The sequence below is a fragment of the Myxocyprinus asiaticus genome, chromosome 39 (assembly GCF_019703515.2).
Source record: "Myxocyprinus asiaticus isolate MX2 ecotype Aquarium Trade chromosome 39, UBuf_Myxa_2, whole genome shotgun sequence".
NCBI lineage: Eukaryota > Metazoa > Chordata > Actinopteri > Cypriniformes > Catostomidae > Myxocyprinus > Myxocyprinus asiaticus.
In genome coordinates this window covers 9,046,631-9,065,079 of record NC_059382.1, presented here as the reverse complement: position 1 = coordinate 9,065,079, position 18,449 = coordinate 9,046,631, and the positions used below count along the sequence as shown (strand labels likewise).

General features: G+C 37.8%; 1 protein-coding gene across 3 annotated transcripts in view; it reads left to right on the top strand.

Moving 5' to 3' along the window:
• Nucleotides 1-7,593: 7,593 nt before the first annotated feature.
• The window catches only part of LOC127430175 (sestrin-3-like), a 28,834-nt gene continuing 17,978 nt past the window's right edge, over nt 7,594-18,449 (top strand). The window contains exons 1-2 of one of the 3 annotated variants that reach the window (XM_051679742.1): nt 7,604-7,809; nt 7,922-8,084. In XM_051679742.1, coding sequence (XP_051535702.1) covers nt 8,070-8,084 — 15 coding nt within the window. In that variant the 5' untranslated portion in view covers nt 7,604-7,809; nt 7,922-8,069. Of the gene's footprint in view, nt 7,810-7,921; nt 8,120-18,449 lie in introns of all 3 variants that reach the window. The other 2 variants (XM_051679743.1, XM_051679741.1) reach the window with 2 other exon arrangements.

The following is an 18,449-nucleotide window of genomic DNA, read 5'->3' as shown; positions in this document are numbered from 1 at the left end:
AACACCCAGAACACCCTATCAACCACATAGCAATGTGCTAAAAAGCTTTCATAACAACCTAGCATCTGGTGATGGGGATTTTGATTTATCCCTGTGACTAAATCTGTTCACCAAAAAGATTCGTTCTGTGACCATTTCTGTAAATTGTGCCTTTGATGTAGATGGCATCAATTGAGTGTCTTCAATGTTTTTTCATCCTTGTGGCTACATGCACGGGCAAGCGATACTCGAATCTAGATACTGTTTAAAAATGGGCTGAATACAGGGGTTCTGGGTAGCTCAGCGAGTAAAGACACTAACTACCACCCCTGGAGTCACGAGTTCAAAGCCAGGGCATGCTGAGTGACTCCAGCCAGGTCTCCTAAGCAACCAAATTGGCCCGGTTCCTAGGGAGGATAGAGTCACATGGGGTAACCTCCTCGTGGTTCTTGCTCTCGGTGGAGCACGTGGTGAGTTGTGCATGGATGCCGTGGAGAATAGTGTGAAGCCTCCAGATGCTCTACATCTCTGCGGTAACATGCTCACCGAAGCTACGTGATAAGATGAAACACCTGGACACAGTTTTTCTTGGTTGTGGGCAGATAGGATGTTCCAAACTTCTTGGAGAATTCACCACAGTTCTTCTATCTATTTTGGCTGTCTCAACTGCTTCTATCTCTTCTTGTAATCTCAGACTGACATGATGTTCAGTGGGGGGTTTTGTGGGGGCCATGTCATCTGTTGCAGGGCTCCCTGTTCTTCTACTGGCAAGACTTTTGCACAGTACTGTATATACAGTATATATATATATATATATATATATATATATATATATATATATATATATATATATATATATATATATAATTATATAATAAGTGCATGGTCAAGTGCTCATGGAAAAGATGTGTCTTTAGTAGTTTTTTGAAGACAGATTAGGAAGGTCGTTGCACCACTGAGGTACAGTGCAGCCGAAAGTCCATGAAAGTGATTTGGTGACTTTGTGTTGGCACAACAAGACGCCGGTCATTAGCTGACCGCAGGCCTCTAGAAATGATTTTAGATATGTTGGAGCAGATCCAGTGACTGTTCTGTATGCCAGCATCAGAGCCTTAAACTTGATACGTGCAGCAACCGGCAACCAGTGTAGAGAGAGACTATGTGTGGTGTAACATTTTTCTTTTCTTTTCTTTTTGAAATATGAGCCCTTTTCTGAAGTTTATTTCTGTAATGACTGATCTCTGTCCACAAGAGGCCGCCAGAAGATTAATCACACGAGACCTCTTTACAAAGTTAAAATATAGAGAAAAGTTATAAATCCGTTTTGATTATTAACTGTGTTTTTCACTTTTGTTCATTATAAACCGACTTTAGCAACGATTATGATAAAGACGATAATTAATGGAGAAAACCGCTCGAACAAGTGGCCAAACATTAGAATACGTAGAAATGTACGGAGCATGAAAAGGGTTAAATACAAAATAAGTAAAATGCTCTGCAGCTAAGTTTAGCTTTTCCACTGGATTGGGTAGAGAGAGAGAGAGAGCGAGAGAGAGAGAGAGAGAGAGAGAGAGCTGGCAGTGCATACTGGGACTGAAATGAGTCTTTCGAGCTGTGAACTTTCCCCCACTTATCCAAACAACTCAGCCCAGAAAACCTGCTGAAAAACCCACAGTCTAAGACTGCTACATATGTTGACCTCTATACTGCTGCACACACACACACACACACACACACACACACACAGAGAGAGAGAGAGAGAGAGAGAGAGCCAGGCAAACAAACCCACACAAGCTCTTTTTCGGTTTTCTTCTATACCCTACACCAGCCAACTGACCCCCTTCTGCTACTCTCTTTCTCTCTATGTCCTCTCAATATATGGGTGGATTGCAGGTCAGGATAGTTGGAAAAAACTGCACACGTAAAATGGGGTTGCAGTGGGTTAGCAGAGATTCCTAAGGATTTTTTTTTTTCTAATCTAAAATCACATGCAGAAGCTTAAACATCTCTGCCCCATTATTTATAAGATTTCAGGAATCTCTTTGTATATTTGCACTACATAAGGGCTACAAATGTAATATTTTATATCAGCTACACTTGATAAGATGTTGTTATAATGATGAAAACATTTTTTTACAGTGCTATGCTAGTGGTTCATGTTGGAGTCTCTCTTGCTCTTTCTATATATTTCAAGTAAGCCTGATTTCCAGGAATATTTTTTCAGTCTGTGTCTGCGTGCTTGTTTTCGAAAGCCTTATCCAGTGGTATCAGTCACATTATTCCAAATCCCATGACATGTTTAAAGAATCCAAATGAAAAGTTACGTAAAATATTTACACTGAGCATTAGGATTATGAGGTGCACAGTAAACATTCCATTCTGCAGATTTGTATCCGCCTAGCTCTCTCTGGAAGGCCCCCCCCCTCTCTGCAGCCCATAGGACTGTTATTGAGGACAGACCCTGATCAATAGATTTGTAAGAGAGTGTATTGTCTTTGTTATCACAAGAACTGACCTTTATATGTTAAACTAAGCAGTAAATGCCAATGAGCTCACTGATGTGAATACACACTTGTGATATTCTGCAAATGTTGAAACTAACAGGTAAACAAAAATTCTATGAATGTCCAGTGATGCCCTGCTTAGTGTTAAAAGTGGTGTTCAAAACATCAAAAAGACTTTCTGAGGCGCTCACACACAAAAAAGAAGAAAAGAGTGGTGCTTAATTTGATTGGAGTGTTTGATTTAATTAGTTTAATCAGATTAATTTTGATTTAATCAAACTATTTAAACTATCCCACTCTAAAGATAAAAAAAACACTGGAAAGTATACCAGATCTTTCATCTGATAGTCAGTCTGTCCAGGTGAGATCTGGAAATGTCAGTGTATGGCAAATATAAACTCAGCAAAAAAAGAAATGTCCCTTTTTCAGGACACTGTATTTTAAAAATAATTTTGTAAAAATCCAAATAACTTTACAGATCTTTATTGTAAAGGGTTTACACAATGTTTTCCATGCTTGTTCAATGAACCATAAACAATTAATGAACATGCATCTGTGGAACGGTCGTTAAGACACTAACAGCTTACAGACGGTAGGCAATTAAGGTCACAGTTATAAAAACTTAGGACACTAAAGAGACCTTTCTACTGACACTGGAAAATGGCAAAAGAAAGATGCCCAGGGTCCCTGCTTATCTGCATGAATGTGCCTTAGACATGCTGCATGGAGGCATGAGGACTGCAGATGTGGCCAGGGCAATAAATTGCAACGTCCGTACTATGAGATGCCTCAGACAGTGCTACAGGGAGACAGCTGATCATTATATCAAACACAGTTGAAAGCTATTTGGTTCGTTAAATGAAGCTTAACATTGTCTTTGTGTTTGTTTTTGAGTTGCCACAGTATGTAATAGACTGGCATGTCTTAAGGTCAATATTAGGTCAAAAATGACAAAAAAGAAACAGCTTTCTCTAGAAACTCATCAGTCAATCATTGTTTTGAGGAATGAAGGCTATACAATGCTTGAAATTGCCAAAAAACTGAAGATTTCATACAAAGGTGTACACTACAGTCTTCAAAGACAAAGGACAACTGGCTCTAACAAGGACAGAAAGAGATGTGGAAGACCAGATGTACACCTAAACAAGAGGATAAGCACATCAGAGTCTCTAGTTTGAGAAATGGATGCCTCACATGTCCTCAGCTGACAGCTTCATTGAATTCTACCCGCTCAACACCAGTTTCATGTACAATAGTAAAGAGAAGACTCAGGGGTGCAGGCCTTAAAAAGTACCAACTTCTTTCCATAAGAGCAAAATCTGTACATTATTCAAAACGTCTGGCTGCCAGTGTACATATGCTGTATGCAGTATGTAAAAAGGTCTAGCATCATTTAGTTTGTAGAAGCCACTTCTACCTGTCACTATTTAATGTAACACAGCTTATACATTTTTAAGTGTGGTATAAGTGTCTAAAAGCTTTTTGCTACAAATATAATAGACAGTTTACACTCACATATACATGATTTTACATTCATAACTTTGTGGAACAGCACTTTAAGCTGAAGAGAATGGGAAGTGAGCTTCGCTGCATGTGTCTTTTGGCAGCATAAGAGCCATTGCAATATTAAATGGGCACACACACACAGTCACAAACACACAGAGGTGCTTCCTAAACAGCCTTTCACAGAATAGAAGGAAATGGGTGGCAGTCCCGTTCCAGGATTATTTCCTTTAAATGCAAAACACAAACATAGAATTAGACTGCAATATAATTATTACACCCACCTGTATTTTTCCAGGTGACAGTGACAGCTTTCACAACATTTTACAAAAAAATGTGTCATTACATCATAATAGTTGTGCTATTTGCATTAATGATAAGATTTAGTCATTGTGCATCAGTCACCACTGAGCAAACACTGCATGATAATGATGCAGAAGTCATTGTCTTAAAGAGTACTGTAAAATATTACAATTTAAAGGAAAATTTCAGGTTCAATACAAGTTAAGCTCAATCGACAGCACTGGATTAAACCCAGAATATTCCTTGAACAAAAAACAAAAAAAAAAACAAAAAAAAAACCTTTGTCTTTGAAAACAATTGTTTTATTGCAGAGAGAAAGAGATCTGTGCATTTAAAATGATTGTTTTTCTCTCTTTAATTCAGATGCATCCATTTGTTCTTGGCAACAGGCCTGGAGTCATTACGCAAGTTCAATTTTTATTGGGAATCGAAGCAAAAGGGAGACAGAACACTACTGTGGATTTGTCAGGGAGCAGTGAGTGTATGTGTGCTGGGGTTGTAAAATGTGTGTAAAATTAACTGACAGATTCCTAAGTGTGTTACATAAAACTACAGATTGTCTCAGGAAGTTCACACCAGCACAGTTTAGCCATTGCTAGGATACAGCATTGTGACCTCCACTGATCAGCTTGCACTACTATTGGCTGATTTCTCACTCTGCTGATGACATCACGTTGTTGCCGGGTGAAACTGAACTCTGGTGGCAGCAGGCAAGAAAAAAGAAAACTTGTCAGTCTGTGTTTCATTTGAACCAAGATCCATGTGGATTTTCTCGGCTTAAGGGTTTAGTTTTTTAGAATTTGCTGACTATGATAGTAGCCTATGAGGGTATAGTATGCTACCCTCTCATGCTTCAAAAATGTTTTGCACACAGAGGGAAATTCCCTAACTTGAAAAGACCATAAAGGTGTAGTTCACCCAAAAATGAAAATTCTACAGTTGTTTACTCACGCTCATGTTGTTTCAAACCCATATGACTTACTTTCTTTTCAGTGGAACACAAAAGGAGATGTTAGGCAGAATGACAGCCTCAGTCGCCAGTCACTTTTGTTGTACGCTTAAAGATGTAATGAAAAGGAATGGTGACAGAATTTTCATTTTTGGGTGGACTATCCCTTTAAGCAGAAACCTGAACTGTAAAGGTATTTTGCAATCTGTTTCAACAACAGAATGCCACAGCATGAATAATTTATGTAGGACGGCACTCATTTAATCTGAACTCTTGAACATCAGTTTGAGATCAGAGGAATGTTTTTAGTAGCACCTTATGGGCCACCTCCGTCAACCCATGGGCGATTAGCCAGCGGGATCTGGCTCCTTTCCACATTGTCTGATGGTCATTCCACACTGTCAGCAATTCTCAGCTCTATTCAAAGCTCCAATGTGCATGCACTGTAAAAGCCAATTGTTGAGTTCAGTTCTTTCATATGCTCTGTGGACATTGATTGCCTTGACTTGTTTGAGCACCGACACAACATGCTTATTTTTCTAAGAAGATTAAGCAGTAAATGCATATGGAATGAGAGCAATTGTGTTTCATAAACAATTTTGGAAAAACATAAAGACAGAGACGTCTCAATGCAATATATGTGGTTTTATTAGAGGCTGTGAACTGAATTATGAGCCATTAACCTCAGAAGAGAGATTTGACTTGGAGCTGTTAAGTCATAAAAAGTTGTTGCATTCATAACACTTGAATTGAGTTTAACACATACGATTCGGTGTATGAAACATTATAGCCCTTCACAGAAAGTCTTAAATCTTGACATACAGCACTTAAATTGTACCGAACATGTCTGGACAAGCGGGCAAGAGAGAGAACTGGAGGGGGGAGTGGCTCATATGGGAGTATTGGGAACAGCGATTCATTTGAGAGAATCGGTTCATTTGGAAGGTTCGATTCAATTAACCGACTCACCAATTATTCTGAAATATCACTCAAAAGTGATGCTAAAAGCCACCGCGAGGCATTTTACATTTAATTTTTATCGTAAAATCGCTGTTTATTACTATGTTTACCGACTGATCTCGTCATGTTGCTATTTTGTTAGTGTTGCTAATTGTTCCTAAATAATTCTTAACAAAAATGTACCCAACATTGGCGTTCATTTTAATTTACAATGTTAATATTAGACTACTTATTCCTGATATCGCTTTGTTATTACAATGTTGTTCTAATTTCAGTTTTACTGCTAAAACAAAATCATCGTAAATGATTCACAAATGCTTTACAAACATTTCGACAGAATTGTTCCAACAATTGTCCCCAAACTGGCATTCCTATTAATGTATAATATTAATAATAGGCAACTCATTCCCGATATCGCTAACAATGATGCTGAGGTTTGCCATGTTTGAAGTTTTAAAATAAAGGACAAAATGTGCACTTGGGGGGGGGGGGGGTGGGGGTGTCGGGGGTCAAGGCCCCTAACCACATCCTCCACAGTTTTAGCAATAAATGCGTTGAGGTAATATGCGTTATTAATAAAAATTGTATACCCTTTCTTAAATGCTGAAATTAGAACTTTCCTGACCCCTGACTTTTTTTACCCCTGAAAATTACATCTTTTATATTTTAAAAATATATTTATTTTTATCTTTTCGATTATTTGTCTCCTTTACCTTATTTATTTATACATTTTGGTCGGTTTATGCATTTTTATTTTCTTCCTTCACCTGTACTTGTCTTTATGACTCAGTGATTGTATTCATACATTGTTTGAGCTTATTGAACATTTATATTGGGAAAAAAAAATCCACAGTTTTAGCACCATTTGTGGACATTTCGGATGGTCCTTTACCCACAATACCCCAATTTTCCAACTTATTTTAATGTTAAATTACCGATCTGGATCGATTTCACCGTGACACCATCTAATCGCGTCCCGTATTGATTCGATCAATACGGGACGGGTGGCAACCCTAATCACAATTTTACTGCTAAAGGAGGTCGCTCAACAGCCGAGTGATTCACAAACGCATTACGAACAGGTTCGATCAAACTGTTCCAATATGTTATCAACAATATTTTCCCCAATATTAGCGTTCATATTAATTAATAATGTTAATATCAGGCTACTTATTCCCGATATCTGTAACAGTTTTGTTCCCATCTCACGCGGTTTTACTCCTTATCAGTCTACCCTCACTCTCACAGTCGAGTGATTCACAAACGCTTTGCGAGTCGGTTCGTTCAAATCGTTAAAAGGATTGATTCGTTCGCGAATCGATCGTCGCAAGGAGAGAAAGAGGCCAGCTGAGGGGGCGTGTTGCGCACGTTCTTGCTGAAGTTAGACTGTTGTAAAGCCTCGCGCACTGCACAGGGAGTCACTGAGGGTTGCGGAGGGCTATACAGCAGTCCTCTTTGTGGTGCTGATCGTCGAGAGAGGAGCGGTGAACATGCCCAGACCAGTACATCATCATTGACACCGGCATTGAGCTCTTCTCCGTGGATAAGTTTGCCAAAATGAACGGAACCGCAGACATCTGCAACCAGTGTCGGAACATGATCAAAGAGAAGGTAGGGGTCTTTTATTATCTATCTATTTTTTGCATTCATTGCATTCACAGTATTTGTTCCTAAACCATGCAAAGAAAGTATTCTAAACATGGGGTGTTGTCTGTTACTATAGATTGTACTGTTACTGTAGACTGCGTAATCTGCGTATAGAGAGCTGCTGAACTGCAACTCTGTACATATTGTAAATGGGTCATTCCTACAATTTGGGGACATTCCGGCTTTGAAACTTTTGAGCATCAGGGTGGACATTCAGTGGATAAATGAGCAGCTACAAGGTCTGTGATTGATATCTAGGAAGCATATTTGTAAGGTAATATTTACGTTAACATAAATACTGTATATTGACATTTTTAAATGATATTAATTTCCCAGATATCTTCCCATAATAGGGTGGACATGTTATGCTTGAACACATATGACTAACATCACAAAATAAAGGAAAACATTAATAAAACAATAGAGTTATAAACTTCAAATAACTCAAAGTAATTTTGCAGAATGGTTGATGTACACCTCCAGTGTGTGTGATGTCATTTCCTAATATACAGTATATCTTCAATGAAAGGTCATGGTATCATGACATAACAGGGTGTGCAATAAATCAAGGGATGCACAAAAACAGCGACTATTATTGTTAAAATTACACATTTACCATAAATGAATACATGTTAGTGAGAGAATGTAACACTAAACTCTTAACTGTATGTGGGGGGGGGGAAATAGAAGTCCAATTATTTAGCATTTATTTTTGTCAAAGATGTTTGACGTGCAGTTTTTGGGACATGAGGAAGTGACACAGTGCAATAGAAAAAGATTTCAATTATTTAAAATGTCACTTTTAAGCCCAAAGAAGTTATAAAAAGTCTTTATTATTTTTAACAAGCCTATCAAAATTGTAATCAGGTGAAATTAAGCAATATGAATACCACACACACTTGTAATGGGGATTTCTATGACACAGAAATGTAGGAATTACCCATATTTACAGGCGTTCCTATGCGAGACGCTGCTTAACATTGAAAAACAGCACGGACGGACACAAAAACGCGTTCAGTGTGAACGTCCCCTACTAAACGTAAAATGAAAAACGCTTTAATACAACGACCAGGAAGAAGAGAGAAAGGGAGAGAAAAGGCATTACATGAAAATAGTGTATTTCTCCTTGGATTAGTGTTGTTTTGGCAGTAAATAGTGTTTATCATATGGGAAATGGAAAAAAAAAAATCATGTTAAGTGTTTTAACTACACCTGTACTACTGCAGTTTTGTTTTGAATTAATGCAGTTTTATCTTACCTCTCTCTCTCTCTCTCTCTCTCTCTCTCTCTCTCTCTCTATACCAGAACGAGCTCTGACATATGCAATAAAATGTAATGCCATGTCATGAATATGTGCATTTACTGGTGTTTTAAAAACCCAGTGGTGGGAAATAATTAACATGCACTCGAATGCTATATAATTTTGCCAAAATGATCTTGCTTCTGACAGAAAACACGACAGAAGACATCCACTGATTGTCACTGATCTTTCCCCCAGCCGTTTCTGTCAAGTGTAGCATCCGTGTAATGCAATAGCCGATATCTCACACAACGCATGCGAAAGGTGTGTGTGTTTCAGGTCCATTTCTCTCGATTAGTGAAACATTCTCAGCAGTTTGGGTGTGTGATGCTTAAATATGGGACAAATGGCATCGCGTATGGATTTCATAAGGAATGCAATTGTTTTCCTTTAATTACGGGACGATTCCTTATTTTACAGGACGTTTGGCATATTTTGTTAATTAATTTTACCTGATACTGCTTCAGCGTGAGGGCGACTCTCTCTCCATTCACTGTCATAAATTCCCTCAGTCGATGATGGCGGTGACAGCGGTTGTCAGGGGCCGGGAATGGCATGATTCAAGTGATAATGCACCAGTTACAACAAAGAATCTTCAGTTTCACAAAACAGCATCCAATCCAGTTAAAGGGTAACTAACACGACAGTAGATTATGGACTTCTGAAGCAGCAAAACAAGTGAGTATACTGAGGGTATACACAAATATTGATCCTTAGAAGTCATTATACGCAAACAGCCCTGGGAAAAAAGTACGCATACGGCGTATATTTGCATATGGCCCCGACTACACCACTGGTTTAAATGGTTTTATCGCAAAGATTTTTGCAAATAAACTGCCTTTATTGTATTGTATTTATTTTTTATTTTGCAAGTATGTTGTGATTTAATGAGTAATTAAATATTTCTGCAAATGTGATAAGTTCTGGCAGGGCAGGTATCAGAAACTTACACAGAAAGCTTTTCATCACATTTGATTATATCAGTGTCTGACTATCTTTCTCAACTTCTAATCTCATCTGAAAGTCTGCAAATCTCCCCTCATCTCTCTCTCTCTCTCTCTCTCTCTCTCTCTCTCTCTCTCTCTCTCTCTCTCTCTCTTTCTTATCTTTGGCCTCAAGCTGTTATTTTTACCTATCATTAATCAGGTTGAAGACATATGACCTACTTCTGCTTTGCACATCTTTTGCTCTGTCTCACATGCACCCTGCCAAAAGGTTCTTGTAAATCAAACTGGACTTTAATACAGAAACATGACCTGCTATTATCAGACTGAACTGTTGGCTGCTGGCTGGAGAGCTTTTTGTATGATCTTTTTGGCTCTAATCACAGGAGTAAATATTGTGAGCCGTCCTCTGGCTGAATGCAAACCTATTTTAAGTGCACAACACACTGTTTCAGGAGGACTTTGTGGATAAAGCACTTCATACAGACATCATATTCAGTAGCTTGTCTAATTCTCACCTAATGGTCACCCTTGCTGGCATAATTTCATTCTTGCCTTGACCTGCAGGGAGTTGGAATTATAAAACAAAATATAAGAATGAAGAATGGATGGGTTATTAGAGCAAAATTAGAAAACTGTTCTGCAGTCCAGTTGTGTACAATCTACTGTGGCCCCCAAAAGCATTTAAGTTACTCATAAAAATTTATTAATTTAATTGTATCAGATAAAAAAATAACAAAACCAAAGTAATGCTAGACATTTTTGTAAGAACAAATTTTTTTGAACTGTTTTTTTCCCCTGCAATTAATTTTAACTAACGTGTCCTATTAGTGGATGCCAGTTATCCTCAAGTTCCCACACGTGTATCATAGCAGAACTGTGTAGTACATCGCAAGTACAGCAAAAGTGTAGTACATCATGTTAAAGGTGCTGTAAGCGATTTTTTTCATGGAAAAGTATGTAAAAATTGTTCCTACTCCCTTAAAGATTTTAATGAAATAAGTGTCCTGAGATATCTCATAGGTCTCCGTGACAGTTATACACTTTGTAAACAGCAAACAAAAATATGTCCACGGACATTGACGCTTCTCATCTGTCAATCATTTTGCTCGTTCTCATAGCGTTGTATTTGAAGCAGATCATTGAGGCTGTGATTCATAATGTTTGTCAGTTGAGGGCGCTATTGTGCCACTGTTGAATGTGACAGCAACGGGAACAAAAAATGCTGCTCTTTTGCTCGGTTTTGGTCTCAAAATTATCTTTGGAATAGGGCAGGGTTTTGGAATTAGAGGGCGTGGCTAATTCAACGGCTCTGTCATGTGAAAGCTTCAGAATGCTAAAATCACTTACAGCACCTTTAACAGTGGACATATACACTAGTTCCATAAGTAGGCCCAATACCTGAAACCAATATGCTGATCTGAAGAATCTATGATGTAACATCACTTATTAAGCTGCAAAGAATCCTATTGCTTATTCAAGAAACCTATAGAGTAAAAAATTGTTTGTGATAAAAACCTTAGTGCTGCTAACAACTGTTGAAGGACCTTTACTTTTAAGAGCGTATGTGCTCTCTTGGTGGTATTTTCTTTCTGTTTCTGATCCGATCCTGTCCCACCGGTGTTGGTTCATTTTTTATCTGTCTTTATTTCCTTGTTTTATTCTGTTTGCTGTCACACGCTTCAGAGATAAAGCAACAATGACTCTTCTGTGGAACTCGAACAATATAACAAAAGTGTGACTTGCTTCGAAGCAACTGGTTTTGTATTTCAGTGTTGCTTTTGTTGCACAGAAACACACAGAGTGACACACAGGAGCTCCATATAAATTGTGCTGCTATAGAGAGTTTTGCTGATTCAGCAGACGACACACGTCCCGTCCCTCAAGCTGCCGTGTGCACTGGCATGACATAATTGACCAATGAATCGCACTGCCCCATTACCACATACAGACCTGTCTAGAAGATCATCAGTGCTTGACTTTGGATAGAAAATTGTGGTTAAAACCACAAATATTGAAACCAGAAATTGAGTAAAGATGCACGTGCCACCAGGCATCTGTTAAGGCAAAAGAAAAACCCATTCATTGTACCAATATTACATAATGAGTTTAATAACATCATTTATAGACCTCTGACTCTGATGCAATCAAACTGATAACCAGGGAAGGATTCTTATGAAAGATAGAAAGATTAAGTAATACATTTTTAAAAATGTAGCATGATACGGTCAGATTAGTTTTGAGTTGGTTTAGCAAACATACTGTATGTTCATAGGTATCTGCAGAGTAAACATAAAGTATGTTTGCTTTAAGTTTATTTCATGCTCTGCTAATTGACATGCAATAACATGCATTCATTTTTTAATAATGAAATTCACAAGAAATGGAGGTTGAACAGACATGCAAACTATCTTGTTTTAGTGCTTGTTTTGGGAAAAAGTCAGCCAGCGGTATGCAGGCGTTATGGTATATTTTGTAACATTTATTCATTTAGCAGATGTTTTATCAAACGTAAGTTTTTGTGTCTACACAAAAAGATATGGTACACTTTACAATTTTTTTTAATTTGTAACATTCGTTAAGGTATTCGTTATTGGGTATAATGAACTAACAGTGAACAACTGATTGATGTTTATGGAAGAAAATGCTATTGTCCATTGTTAGTTCATGTTAAATCATAACGCATTAACTAATGTTAACATATACAACCTACAATTTTAAAAGTCGACTATTTGCACTAGGTGTAAATTGACCCTGCAACACAGTGCGGCTATTTGCACTCAGATAGTCTGGTGGAAACACTGAAATTAAAGACAAACTGCAGCCCAAAGTGTCGCTGCAATGGTGTAGTGTGTAAAGTGTGGATGTGCTCTTATCAAGCGGACATCCCGAGTTTGATTCACCCCCTTTTCCCCACTTTTCCTCACCCTGTTTCCTGTCTCAACTCTTTATATTTCCATTAATACTACTTATAATAATTAATAAAAATGAATATAAAGGTTGATTGCCTAGTAGTGATTTGGTCACGGTGAAGGTCTGGAGTTGAGAGAAAAGTTTGATACGGCTAAAATTAACCATATTTTTACTAGAGTAATATTGTAGTAACCATGTTTTTGGCAAAAGCCATAGTATTAATGCAATTAACCATGTTGTTACTGCAGTAATATGGTGTTAATATAGTAACCATGTTTATTTTTTTGGTTGCTATGATTTTACTATAAAATACCATGGTGATACTATGGTTACTGTGGTAAAATCATGGTTAAGTTTTGTAAGGGAAGGTTAGGGGCTAGGTTTAGGGGAAGGAGTTGGTGTAGCGTGTCTTTGAGACTCTAAAAAACACAATAAACACACTGCAGTAATGCTCAAATTCTGTATTTTAGTATTTAAGTAGGTGCGCAAATAGTGTCTGCCACTATTCGCATTTAGTGCAAAGAAGATGCTTTTTGTTGCACTTAGTGCAAATAGCCTCTGCCATTTTAAAAAATGTATTAGTATATGTTAAAATTAACCAAGATTAAGAAGTGGGGTAAAATAATTGTTAGTTCATGTTATCTATCGTGTTAACTAAAGCATATAAATGAATACAAACTTATTATAAAGTGTTCCAAATATATAGATGTTCTGGCTCTCGAATTTCTGAAATTAGTGGAGTTTTTGAGGAAATCAATATCCCCAATTTGGAATGCCCAATTCCCAATGCACTCTAAGGCATTATGGTGGCATAGTGACTCACCTCAATCTGGGTGGCGGAGGACGAATCTCAGTTGCCTTCGTGTCTGAGACCGTCAAACCATGCATCTTATCACGTGGCTCGTTGAGCGCGTTACCGCGTGTGGAGTCTTCACGCAATTCTCCGTGGCATCCACACTCAACTCACCACGAACTGGAGACTCAAGGGGTGGTAGTCAGCATCAGTACTCGCTGAGCTTCCCAGGCCTGAAAAAAGTTTTTATTTAATGCAAGACAAAGTCAAAGTTAAATCGTAACATTTGAAAAACAGAATTATTCAATTCTTTATAGGAGCAATATGTAACATTGACATCAAGCGTTTAAAATGGGTACTGCAGTCCAAATTCAAAATATTGGAGATAGTTGTCTCCCCCACCCCCTCCTCCCCACCCTCGAAGCTCATGCGGGTTGCCAGGTTGAGGACACGCAACAGGAACGAGCAAATTGACAATGGCAAGCAATGAGCCTTACACTGTAAGTTGATCAGCTAATGTATATGTTTGCAATGTGTTTATTGTTTGCAAATTATAAACGAGCTCATGTGGATTTTTTATAACTCTGTCAATGTTAGCTAGATGTATTGCTGGCTTCCATGGCTGCGGCGTACTGTGTTTGCCCACTAACTTGTTTCAAATCTGGCAACCCGGGGTGTTGAAATACTATTGGGAAATGGGCAGTGGGTGGGATCACACAGGCCAAAACACAAACAGAAATTCTGACCCAGAATGGACATTTCAAAGTAGAATATACTGGCTGTAGCATTGTTTTCAGAGAAGCCAGTATATGTTACCTAAATCTCAGATTATTTTATGCTTTAGTATGGTAAATATATTACATATTGCACCTTTAATTTGTGGATCAGGCTTACTTCAAAACACAATTTAAGACAAACGTTATGCACAAGCTCTGCAATTTGGCAATCAAATCTTAAATGTTAAATTAAGGCAGATCTTTCACTGTAAATTAAACCTCTGTAGACCTGCATTTCATTTATCCTTGATGTTACTTTTCCAAAACTTCTTTGAATTCCTTTCCAAGAATTAAACAATCCTCAGATAATAACAGTTATTTTTCTCATTACATCCAATTAAAAAAACGTGACTGGAAATCAAAACTAATCCTAATCCAGACCGAGATGCTTAATATTTTGTAAAATATGTGGATGGAGACTCATTAGTGGGCTAGTGAGCCAGAATGTTACATCACAATCATCTCTCTATCTCTCTCTACTTCTCTTTCGAAACCATCAGTCCGTTATGCTCTCCCATTTTTTCTATGTAGTCATTTTGCATGTCACTTCTCCTCTCCCCATGTTTCAGTGTCTTTCTCTCTTGAAACTCAGTGAGGGTAGGCCAGAGGAAACAGACTCGTTTGTTTAAACTGAGCACACAGTGAACTTTCTTATGTAAGTACTGTATTAGTGTGTGTGTGTGTGTGTGTTTGTGTGTGCATTTGTTCTAAATCCACCTATGCTGTCATGGAGACAGAGATTTCTGCACTTTCACCCAGAACATGTTAGACACGATCAATCCATCTCTTTCTCTCTCTTTCTCTTTAATTAGGAATAGTTCAGCCAGGAATTAAAATTCTGTCTTTATTTACTCACCCTCGTTGCTAACACATATTACTTTCTTCCTTACATAGAACACAAAAATATCCTTGCCACTGTTTTCCATGTAATAAAAGTGAATGAGGACTGAGGCTTAACATGATCACATGTGAAACATACATGCTGCCTTCAAGTGTTTATGTACCCTGAAGTCATCCCCATTCTGCCAATTTACTGACAAATGCCATCACCCATCAGACATTTTTGCATCAGTTTAAACATGTTGACCTTTCCCCATGGTGCAACTATCTCCAAGACATTCTGGTCCCATAGACCCAGTTTACACCTGGTATTAAGATGCATTTTTGGTGATCCGGATCACAAAAACCACATACGAATGTGGTCAAAAACTTGTGTAACCACATCACATTTGAAGTGTAAACGCTTATCCATCCTGAATGCATCCCAGCAGCTGTGAAGCGACTCCTCTCTCCTATCAATGAACCGCTGCGCTAAAACAAAAGTTTAAACTTTACCGTTTATGAGTGGTTTAAAAGGAAAAAAATGTCCGATCGGACAATTTAAAAAAGCGGATACAAACACAAACATGAGAACTTCATGGATCCTCTTCATTGTGTCTGAAATCAACATGTAGGGATTTATGAGATGCACAAACATCTGTAGCTCAGGTTAATACGACTAATCTACTGAAATAACAAACAATTCTGCTTGAAATGTTGCTTTTGTGCTTAGATTTAATTTCAGCTGCATCTGGGAGAAATAGCACACCATTTTTTCACGCTTTCTTTGTCTTTTCTGTCTTTGTTGCAGTTTATGATCATGCAGTATCACACCGACATAGCAATTGATGTATGTCATTATGGGTCCCTCCCCTCCAAATTCGATCAGAAGTGGTCACAGAAGATGCATTTAAGTGACCAGTGTAAACTGTGAAGCATCTCATCTTATCACATGTGATCGGATTACTAGAGACGCATCTTAATACCAGGTGAAAACAGGGTCATAGATACCAGGAAGTAATCGAGTTCACTCCAAGACACGGGTTAGGGTCCTGTGGAAACCAGGAAGTAATTGAGTTCACATAAACTATGATGAGTGTGATTCTGAGGTTTCATTTTCGCTCTAAAATAACATTTTTACTCCACTGATGGTGAGGTTTAGGGTTGGTATTTGGGTTAGGGAATAGGGTTAATAAAATATGTATTCCTGTTCACTTTATTATGTCATTTACAACTAAACAAATCGCTTTTGGCTCCACCCTGTGGGCATTTTACCTTAACAGCACTTCTATGCTCGGCCACTGGGGGCAGTGGTTTTGAATTTCATTAAGCACAGACCGATTTCAGCAGCAGAACTTTCGATTTTCTGTCATTGAATTAGCAGTGAGAAAAAAACATAAAAGTATAATACAAGTGGTCCGTATGACTTGTGCACTATATTTCAAGTCTTTGTGTGAGGAACAGACTTTTGAGGTCGTTATACACTGAAAATTTTGACATCAGCTCTAGCACTCATTCATAAGTGAAGAAGCGATGCCTGATTCAGGAACAAATTGAATCTGATCTTTTCAATGAATCAGTTGATCCAGTTCACAAAACCAAAATGATTTGTTAATGAATTGGACTGATCTGGTTCTCCATGACTCTGTTTACACCTGGTATTAAGATGTGTCTTGGGTGAGGATTGGGTCAATGATCCAGCTGCAGTGGCTAAGAATATAAAATTATGATAAGATTATCAGTGAATAACAACTTAAATTTTCATCTTGTGGGTGAACTACTCCTTTACAACATACACATACATGTCTGAAAAAAGGAAGCAGATAGGTTTTGTGGAAAGCTATTTTGGATCAAAAGCCTGGCTAAGTTAGCTATTTAGTATTTCCATAGACCAATACCACAATTCCACTGCCATTTGAAAACTGTATGATGATGACCATAGTCACATTTCCCACAAAAATATCATAGTTAATACAATTACTATTACCACACTAAAACTGTGGTAACTTGGTATTAGCCACCGTTGTCATCAAAAGCAAAAATTCTTCATTATTTGTTGTCTTTATTCAGAATGTAATGTGCATATCTTAAAATATAAGTAGTTCTGTTCTCTCAGTCCTCTTAAACGCTTCATAATTCTCATGTTTTAGTCTCCTGTATTAAGTGGATTTTGAATTCTTGGATTAACGAGACTAGTGTGTATGTGTATGTACTGTATGTGTGTGTGGTCTGGACGTTGTCCCAGGCTGTTTGAGGAAGATACCACTTCTATCTATGGACAGTCATGCTGCTGTCATGACAACAGAATGATTACTTTGGCTCCAAAGCAAGCAGTTTCAGGCATTATCAGTGGTGATATTATGCCGTGCATTGATTTAATTGATCTTGCTTTCAAAAGGCTTTTCTGTTTTGTCGTCTGAGCTCCCTCTGTTCACTGTTTGTCCTCTTTTTTTGCAATTTACTCTATTTACTCTCCACTATTTGATACTGTTGGTAGAGCCATGCTATCTTTTTCAATAGACTGTGGTAGTAAGGATACAACAAGGCCCTCTGTGTGTTAAAATGAAAAACAAAACTCCCCTTGTCTTTATGTTGCACAATAGGTAGAAATATGAAGGTTTCATTTAGTCCTGGTGAAGTACAGTCAAACTTTGCAAGTCTTTGGGTAAATATTTCAGCCAGTAACACTGCAACAATATCATTTTGTTAATCAGTTTTTGTTGTCTGTTAAACAAGATAAATTTACTTGAGAAGCCAAATTGCATAAGACTTCTTCACTTCTTGTTTTTTTTATTAACCCATTTGCAAATTGTTTCTTCTTGTTTTATGCATGCAGAACATACAATTTAGTAAGGTTTATGCTTAAAAAAAAAATTGTAAGGGGGTAAGAAAAAGTACATTTAAAGGAATATTCCAGGTTCAGTACAAGTTAAGCTCAATCAACAGCATTTGTGGCATAATGTCGATTACCACAAAAAGTAATTTCGACTCAGTGGTCTCAGTGGTGCATCTACAGTGGAAGTGAATGGGGCCAATCCAAAAATGTTAAAATACTCACT